Here is a 9637-nt window from a genome sequence, read left to right as displayed (position 1 = left end):
AACCAAATTTCAGGCAGAAGTTCCACTTTCGATCTTTGATGCATTCGTCACGGTACTGAATAATCTACCGGAAATCCAGAAGAGAACAGATCAAATTAATTTATCCCAGTGTCGAAGAGTCACGAAACCATCGTCAACGTTAAAGTGAAGACTTTCTTTATTATTTTACTATGAATTTTAAAGATAAAGGCATTTAGTCACAATTAGTCCCAATTATCCGTAAGTTTCGGAGGAAAGTAGCAAAGAGCCTATCTCAGTAATTTTTCTGTCCTGGTGAGGCGATTGAGCTAATATTTCCTTTATATCCTGTATCGTAGGCAATATGACGTTCACTCATATCCTCTTCAATATCTGAATACTCTTAACACAATAGTTGATTCATAAATAACAAGCACAGCTTGTTGACATCCATAAAGATTAAAATGTAGATGTATAGACAAACTGGGGATATTGCAGCCAAACCTTCTGTTGTTGCGTTACTTGTGATCCTAACTTCAAAAAAATGCCTTTAATGACGACATCATTAAAATAATTAAAACAAGATAAAAATAACTTCCCTCAATTACAAAGACGTGCGTGTGGAAAGCGGCTTACTTGAACATTTTTCCCGCGATTTTCTTTGAATTCATGTCTCTTTCGTCCAGGTGAACTTTGTGCAGTGACGAAAGGATTATAGGAGCAATTTCCGAAGTTGCCGTATCGAGTTTCCGCATGATTATTAAGTGGGGTCTGGAACCAAAGCTTTTTACGTTCGCGTGATACACGGCGCCGTGCCGCAAATTCCGTGATTGTTTGCGAGAAAAAGGTCCTTGGAATCTACTGCGAAGACAGAAGGTAGGTGAAACCAAGTTAGTGCAGTTCATTTTTACCAAGTAAGCGATTTTTGTTCGCCGACGCAAGCCCACGTACGAAAACAAAGCGAAATGTTCACTCGTCCAAAACGCTTTAACATCAACAACTGGGTGTTGTAACAGGAAATCAACCAGGTTTCTATGTGGGAAGTCTGCATTTAATGTTTGTGATCGCGCTATCAATGGAATTTGCATCATGTATGAGCTTACCTCTTCAACGTTCTTTTTTTTTCTACTAATACTGGTGGGTAAAGGCGACTTGAATGGTTTTCTCCTGTCGCACAATACTCGCGCAATTTAGCAAGTCCTTAATAGCTGCCTAGCATGCTGCGTCATGTATTACTCTGTCAACTTTCAAGAACGTCTATAAACTATTTACGCAATTATATTGATTAATTCTCTCTTTGAATTTAGGATCATCTTCGTCCGTTGACGTAATCACAACATTTTCTAGGCAAGAGTAGACATCAATTAACTCGGAGTTGTTATTTGTTGCTTTTCCAACTTCGGCATTCTATGACGTGACCCTTGACCAAAGGAATATTTATCATATTTCACCGCTGAGAAACAGTTTACGTTGTCTGACTAGATGTTTTCGATTGCGTTTGACCTGAAGGAGAACTAGCGAAAAGTTTCGAACAAGGGGCCTAGATGTTCAGCAGGGAAAGAGAATATTGATTTTTGATAACTAATTCGTGATCTTCTAACTCTGAAATTGAATTTAATAAGAAAGAACACCAAAAATTGAAAAATTTAGACTTCCTTGAATGCCCGAAATGATTCCTACAGATGATAAATAATCTGCCATCCTACAAACGATTAGTAGCCCCACAAATCACACGAAAAACAATATATGGATGGGAAAGTGACTAAATATAGCATTACAGATGGAGGAATGATTTTAAACCTTGCCAAACGCACTGTTAACAGTGAAGAGAATGTAAAAGTTTATCATCTAAATCGGAGGACTCCAAGTTCACAACCTGAACAAACCTTTTGCCTTTTCATCCTGAATTCTGGTCTCTGCTGTGTACATCATAAGCACTTCTTCTCCAGTTTTATACCGTTCGTTTTGTTACCAACTGATCATTACGGAAATTGTCTGGAATGGCGTGACCTCGCTTATTCGGTGATTATGTGTCAAGGTGTTACAAGGCGACACTAACGAACTAATCAATTCGAAAATGTCTTGCAATCTTAATTTTTTTCCTTCAAAGGCTGTAATGTTTTTTACTATTATTAATAACATTTTTTGTTGATTTTTTTTCTTGCCTTGTTTACTTCTATTTTTGACTGCATTTCTTCGAATAAAAACAACTCAAAGCAACTTATCATGTCAAGGTGGATTAAATCTGTAAAGTTTGGTTCTGATAAGGATCCTTCGCAACCCGTGAGCCTAAACTCGCCTTTTTCCGAGGGCAAGTGCCTGCCTTTGATAAAATTCTCTACAAGAGAATTTACCCCAGATTCTGACGAACCCTCGCAGGCTAACTAACTTTGGATGATTGAAAAAGGGTTCGTTCGTTCGCTCCAACGTTCGTAGGTTCGAACGCCTTCCCGTTTATAGGTTCGTCAGTTCGAACTGTCCTACGTACGCTCGTCGATATCTACATTCTTACGTTCTTACGTACGTTCGATCCTACTAAGGTCTATTCATTCCTTCATTCATTCATTCACTTATTTGTCTATTATTTTTTCCACTATGCAGTAAGCCTATTTAATATTTTGCATTTTTTATTACTCGCAGGTTCGTTTTGTCGGCTTTGCGAGGGAATTCCACGATGGATGCTTGGAAAAGCGTTGGAGTGAATTTCTTTCTCTTTTCAGTATTTCTGATGCAGACACCTGTCTTAGGTATGTGACTGGGTTGAATGTAACACATTTTCTGGGGCTACTATCCGAAATGATTGCCTGGATAACCTTTGAAGAGTCAACTGAGACGTTACCTTAAGATCTCAAATTGATATATTGTAAAATAATGCATAACATCGATATTATAAGTTTTAAACAATAATTCTCATTCATATGAATCCATTATGTATTTTTGGAGGGTTCGTATGGGATTAAAATGACAACTAACTAGTTGTTATAATAATAACTGATAGGCGAAATATAACAAAGTTCAAAATGATAAGTAGAAAATGCCTCAGCCGAAAACTAAGGCAAGTTTTAGACACAAGTCTGCCCCTCTTCATCTACATTTTCATTATCATATTAATGATGTTATCTCTTTATGATCTTTTTCTCATACTTGCAGGCACATCAACCACTGCGGTATCCACAACTCTGCTCAATTCATCAACTCCATCTGCATTAGGTGCTATAACTAGTTGTTATAATAATAACTGACAGGCGAAATACAACAAAGTTCAAAATGATAAGTAGAAAATGCCTCAGCGGAAAACTGAGGCAAGTTTTAGACACAAGTCTGCCCCTGTATTCATCTACATTTTCATTATCATATTAATGATGTTATCTCTTTATGATCTTTTTCTCATACCTGCAGGCACAACAACCATTGCGGTATTCACAACTGCATCTCCGCAAAATTCAGCAACTTCATCTGCATTTGGTACTGCAACGGTACCAGCTTCAACAAGCTTAACCTCACCTCCTCTAACTACAATAGCAACGGCATCAGCAAGCTTCTCAGCATCTCTTCTCAATACAGAAGCATCATCACCAGGAAGTTTCTCAGCATCTCCTCGCAATACAGAAGCATCAGCACCAACAAGCTTATCAGCATCTCCTCTCAATACAGAAGCATCAGCACCAGAAAGCTTATCAGCGTCTCCTCTCAGTACAAGAGCATCCCCAATACTTACATCAAATGCATCAACCAAAACACCAACAGCAATGATGACGCCAGCAACAAGTGCAGGATCAGCAGCAGTGTACTCAGTGCACTCGTCACCTTCAAGCTCATTCAACCCTCCACCTTCAAAAAGTTCCTTGATTCCAATAGGAACACCAATGCCTCCCCGGATCGTGTACCCTATGATAACGGCAGTAACCTTCAAAAGGACTTGGGGAGACTTATGTCCTTTGCTTACCCTGTTTAAAGAGCGTCTTTCTCACCATCTTCTTGAGTACAAAGGCTACAAAGACACAGAGTATTACCACGTCCCGACGGATAGGATAATACTAATCAACAGAGATCAAAATTGCAACGTCAAGTTGTCTTATGACGAAGAAGCCATTGTAGAATTATACATAACTAACAACAGCACAGTGGATCCCGTAAGAATGGCACAAGACGAAACTAACACAAATTTGACAAGAAAGGCTTATGAAATTTTGTATGATTATTGGGTAAACCACTTAATGGTACTTCTACATGACGTTTTCATAAAGCAGGTGAGTGGTTTAAGAGGCAGAACATGTGAGCTTAGGCACATAATGCGAAATTTTATTAGCTACTTGGTACTTGATTATACGCGATCTTCTACTCTCGATTCTTGATAATCAAGGATCACTTCAATAGGAACTGCATGTCAACTCACTTTCGAGCGGTGCTGTAAAGGTATATGAAACAATGCTGCATGTATGTGTACATTAACAGTCAAACTTGATGCTCAGAGAGAGACACGTTTTCTTGTTGTGGATGGGTTGTTAAAGGCTTGTAATAGTAAAACTAAGCGAAATTAACGCCTCATAGAGTCATAGGTAGAAATTTACAGGGAGAAAGTGCGTAACAGGTTACCTTATCATCGTAAGCTCTCAAATAGTAAGTTCACTTGAATGAATATTGGTGATAAAGTCCTGTGGTTACGCCTTACGCTGAAATGTGGCAAGATACTACGCAAGCTAGGTAAGTAGGATTATCGTTTGTCCCAGCATTTGTTCATCGATTTGAAGTTTGGACTTTATTGAACAAGTATTCATTATTCGATCATGACGTTGGCAAGTTTCACTGAGGAACAACGAACAGAACAGTAGGCAGCCAAAAGCACCAATAACAGATTTTTGTGTAATCGACTGGGATTCCAAAATCAGTTATCGGTGCTTTAATTTCTTGTTGTTCCTCAGTGTAACTTGCCAACGTCATCTCGACCGATGAACAGTCGCACAATGCAGTCCAAACGTCAATCGTTGACCAAATTCTGGGACAAACAGTAAGTAATCCTTCCTATCCTCCATTTGCTACGATGAACGAGAATTTATAACCGAGAAATAAAGACGTGAAGGCTGGGACCACAGAGAAACCGATTCCCTTGAGAGGTAGTTAAAAGCTTACTGTCTTTCACCTTCTTTTTCTTTCCCTTTTAAGGTCACCAAAGTTGAGCTAATTATAGGAGGTGAACCTCAAACGGAAGAAGGAATGACGGAAAGAGAACACCTCGGTATTGCTATTGGGGTTTGTTTGGCTGTGATTGCGTTTTTAGGCATCCTGTATTTTTGTATGGTAAGTTTATGACATAAGTATGAGTCTGTAACAAAGATTACTTGAGGCACCTCAAAACGTTCATTTTCGATACCTTCTTAAAATAAACATCTAGGAAGCGTTATCACTAACAAAAATTTCCTTCGATATGTGTCAGTAAACCTGAATGAATAAGCTTGCAACAGTTTGTTTAAGGGAATGATATCTTTTCCACGTCTCGGCAAACTCCATCCAATGACTTCTCATGGTAGTACATGGAAGAGGCCGCAACCCAGTCAGAGCAGAATTGAGGGCAAGAATGTCTCCCTCCTTCTGCATCGAGTCCATCTTTGTTACAGCTAGGTGTATCTGTTGATAACTTAATTCCCATTTCAGGTTGCGGCAGGGAAACTTTCTATTGTTTGTGTATTAACGACAGTGGGACTCAAAACTAAGTATTTAAATCACTTTGCGAATTCAACAGATCGGATGCACGCAGATAAAAAAGGCAGGTCGTCCAAAAAAAGATGGACAAATGGTTTTCAGCAATGAAGTAGCCTGTAAAGAGGAAGCTGAAGGCGGGGGTTGTGACAGGGCCGCTCAACAAGAAGCAGACTCAAAAGGAAATGACGAGCCTGAAGAGGTGGTGGTGCATAATGAACCTCAAACTCTGGAGAAAACGCCACTCTTTTCAGCGATCACGTATTACGAAGGTGGTCAAAAAGTTTATGGAGGTAAGTTCAAACGACTTTGATCACCATACTTACAACTTATATTTATCTACAACGTTGCAGGAACCCTTGACACTATTTTCTGAAGAGACGCTATGTTATAGTAATTGGCACACTGACTCCTGATTTTTATTTCCCTACTTCTGAAAAAATGTTTTTAGCGCCGTCCGATGACATGCCGTCCGATGACATGCCGTCCGTGGAGGTACCGCAGGTCCATCCAGAGCGCAACAATGATTCCCAAGAAGAGCCTACCAAGCCACCAGAGGAAACAAAAGAGGAATCAATAAAATCACCCGACGAACCGTTGGGACAGCCCATTAACTCATCAACAGAGGTAGAGTTAATCGAATCATCAGAAGGAGGCATAAAAGAGCAGAGCAAATCCCCAGATGCACCTGAGGTAGTTGTGGCTTTTAATGTTGTCTGATGTTTGGTTGTTATGTTTCATTTGGTTTTACGTTTTCAAGTTGGACGTCTTGTTGACATGTTTTAGAAGTTTGATTTTGCGAGATCTATTTTAAAATTCTTCATTAGCTTCCTCTCTGATGAGCTCGTCAGAAAATCGGTAAGGACCGAAAATGCACGTTATATATGCTTACAAAATGGCCCTCTCTTGCGTCTTTTGATCTACCCAGTCACATGATGGGCCTCTCTTGCGCCTTTTGATCTTTCCAGTCAATAGTCTACGCTGTAACTTCGGGTATCTTTTATATCGACGATTCTAATAATTACACCGAATTAGGGGATACAGTTACATTTCCTTCCTTTATACTTTCTTCCAAACTTTCGTGTTGTATACGATTAAAAACACCAAATTCTGAGTTACACAGAGGGAGGACACCTCTACCTCTCCGGTGACTATTATGGTGAGTCGGTATATCACTCTTATAACAATCAAAGAATATGTGTGAAAAGTAAATGGCCAAATTTGCGAACAGCTTAAAGGGTTTGATGTTTTAAGTTCTGAAGAGAGGTAACATTTCGTTAACCTGCGCAACTAATGTAAATTGGTAATGTCTTGTAACACTCGTTTGGAACCACATGCTACAGGTGTTTATTTCCAGCTCTTTCGATAGGTAGGTAGGGCAAAGGCTGCATTCGAGCCTAGAGATCCGTGTTGCAAGAGCTAATCTCGGGCTTTATAGCATGTTTGTATCCAAGTTTCGCTTGGATATAGGGTGCCAGTACATCGCAGGTTCCCCCGAGCTTTTCGTTAGCCTTTTCTGACACTTTTCTTGTACCCATTTATACGCCTTGGTAGAGAGCGGTACTGTTAGAGTGAAGTGTCTTATTCAAGGAAATAACACAACGACCCGGCTATGATTCGAAGCCGGACCTCTCGATCCAGACTTCAGCATGTCGACCGTTGACCCACTGCGTCTCCTGCTCTTTAGATTACTCCAGGGGAATCTCCCAAGCAGACCGAAACTGAATCCCTGCCAGCCGAAAATCCAACTGAGCCGGCAAAAGAAGAGGGCGACAAACCGGACAAACCGGCTTCAGGAGAAGACGACGAAGAAACCAAACCTGACTTTGGCCAATCAGATCATAAAGATGAAGATCCCACCCAGAGTGCTATTAATTTGGCCTTTGAAGGAACGGATGAGGAGCCTGATAACAAGAAAGAGAAAGACGAGGTAAATAAGGAAAAACATCTAAACATCAGGTTGCTTTATTGGCTTTAGATAAAAGTGCAGATATTTTGCCAGCAGTGAACCATTTTGTTGCCGTATCCTAGAGACAAACGTTTGTGCTATCTGTCATCCGTCTTTCTCGTTAAAGGCTTCTTCACTTATAACATATATCTATCTATATCCTCCGTTTTGTCTTAAAAATATCAGCTTATTCAGAATAAAAAGTTTAAGGACTCTAATTTTTTAGAAAAAAAGCTCGAACATTTCACGATATCCCTCTTGAGTTTCACCTCACTGCTTTGTTCATTCAACTATTTCATTTGATTTAACTTTTGGAAAATTTTGAAAATCACGACATTCTCTTGGGTCTAATTGTCTCATTTTGTTGCGTCCGGTTACAACAGCCTTCTTCCCCTCGCGTGAAATCAGAAGTCAAGGGAATTTCGTCTCCACAAACCTTAGAAGCCAAAATCTATAGTGTCCAGTCCTATTTTTTAGTCTTTGTAGAAGAATTGACTGATGGAAACATGAGCATTAAACAAAGAAACAGACAAATGGAGAAGTATAGAGGATACGTATACTAAATCAAAATCGCCTACATCAGTAACTGTGACACCAACCTAACGATAATATTAATGACGATAGCGGTAATGACGACGACAATGTGTTCTTACGACGAATTGTCTTTCATTTTTCAGGAAACCAAATTTTGAAGACATTCTCATGGCTATTTTTTAAGGAAAAGGAGTTAGCCAAGAGATAAGTTGTGATAAATAGTCAGTTGAGGACGTTTTGATGATCGTCTTTCTCTTCAAATACTATCTTCAAGGAACGCAATATATTTTTAAGTATATTATCTTAGTAGCGAATGTATTTAATTATTTCAGAAAAACGTTCCTTCGCATGAGCAGGTTTTGTCATGTCTTGGATGGGTCTGCTAGTATTTGGGGCTTAGCTCAAATTAGATATACTGCTACTGACAGGCTGATGTCATATACTTCTATCAGCCACTGCTATCAAACGTCCAGAGGAATTGCAAGTGCTGAGCATACGGTGTACCTAGCTGGTAACGCGTTCGTTTACGCGTTTGTCACACATTTAAACCTTGTTTACAGTTTTTTTCCTATTTTTTTAAGTGGTTTGCTTCTTACTTGGCGAAAGATGAATTTTCGAACCGGTTTTATTTCTTAAAAAGGATGTGACGGAGATTCCAAACAGAGCTTCTGATCCCGAGCATGGTTTCAAGTAAAGAATCAAAAAGAAAACATGATTCAAACTGCTAGCAGACTAAAGCAGTCTAGATCTCATGTGGATCCAGAATTTCGATAACTGTGTCAACCCGCGAAAAACTTAGCTTTTTAAGATATAATTTTACTAGGTAGAACATTGTAATGTCACTACAACACCTTCAATCCAATTTAAAATCAGGTACAAAATTATCCTGAATTATTCGCTTATTCAGTGTGTGGGGTTGTAAGACTTTCGATCACACAATATTGACTCAGCTATAAACTTCCAAAAGGTATTATTTTTTAGGCTGTTAATTATATAGCTTTTGCAATTTCGCTTTGCTTAGAGGAAGCAGCAAACGAACATCTATATGGCCCTTGGGTGTAGTTAAGTTAGTCTTACAAAATTTTACCCGATAAACTTCCTCACCGATAACAAAAACATTCGAAATTGTATTCTGATTGACAATTTCCTAATTAGTGAAATTGATTCTGTTTAAAGGATCATTCCCTGTCAATGAAAGGAACACATTTTTTGAGGAAAGCACATTCAAAACAACTGGACAAAAGTGTCTGGCGTCTTTGCAAAATTAAAACATTCTGAGATGCCTTTAACCATTACCATCATAATCTGATGCTTCTCAAAAAATTATGGCAGTATGTGTTTCCACATTAATGTGAAACGAGGAGGTATACAACAGTAAATATTTTATTTCTTTTAAAAGTTTTTTAATAAACTATTTAAAAGAAACTTTAAATATGTTGCTCAATATTTTCTTTGTTAAATTGTTTTGTTGGGTTTTTGATGAATTTTTTTCAATGCGAG

The 9637-nt window shown here is 38.8% G+C and overlaps 1 protein-coding gene across 3 annotated transcripts; it reads left to right on the top strand.

Annotated features, from left to right (window-relative positions):
• The first annotated feature begins 525 nt into the window (after positions 1–525).
• LOC113665270 (uncharacterized) lies at positions 526–9569 on the top strand. 3 transcript variants are annotated; one of them, XM_089203465.1, is made up of 9 exons: positions 540–834; positions 2599–2705; positions 3109–3168; positions 3358–4208; positions 5122–5256; positions 5699–5948; positions 6107–6348; positions 7343–7585; positions 8281–9569. In XM_089203465.1, exons 2-9 carry the CDS (start codon positions 2633–2635, stop codon positions 8293–8295), a joined length of 1869 nt encoding a protein of 622 aa, XP_089059591.1. In that variant the 5' UTR covers positions 540–834; positions 2599–2632; the 3' UTR covers positions 8296–9569. The 3 variants fall into 3 exon arrangements, with proteins under 3 accessions (XP_027036747.2, XP_089059592.1, XP_089059591.1); XM_027180946.2 differs by lacking the exon at positions 3109–3168 and having other exon boundaries at positions 526–834; positions 3406–4208; XM_089203466.1 differs by lacking the exon at positions 3109–3168 and having other exon boundaries at positions 531–834.
• Positions 9570–9637: the final 68 nt, after the last annotated feature.

This window comes from Pocillopora damicornis, chromosome 4, assembly GCF_964200805.1.
Source record: "Pocillopora damicornis chromosome 4, jaPocDami1.2, whole genome shotgun sequence".
Classification (NCBI taxonomy): Eukaryota; Metazoa; Cnidaria; class Anthozoa; order Scleractinia; family Pocilloporidae; genus Pocillopora; species Pocillopora damicornis.
Note: the sequence above shows the minus strand (reverse complement) of the source record. Positions and strands in the feature narration are given on the sequence as shown.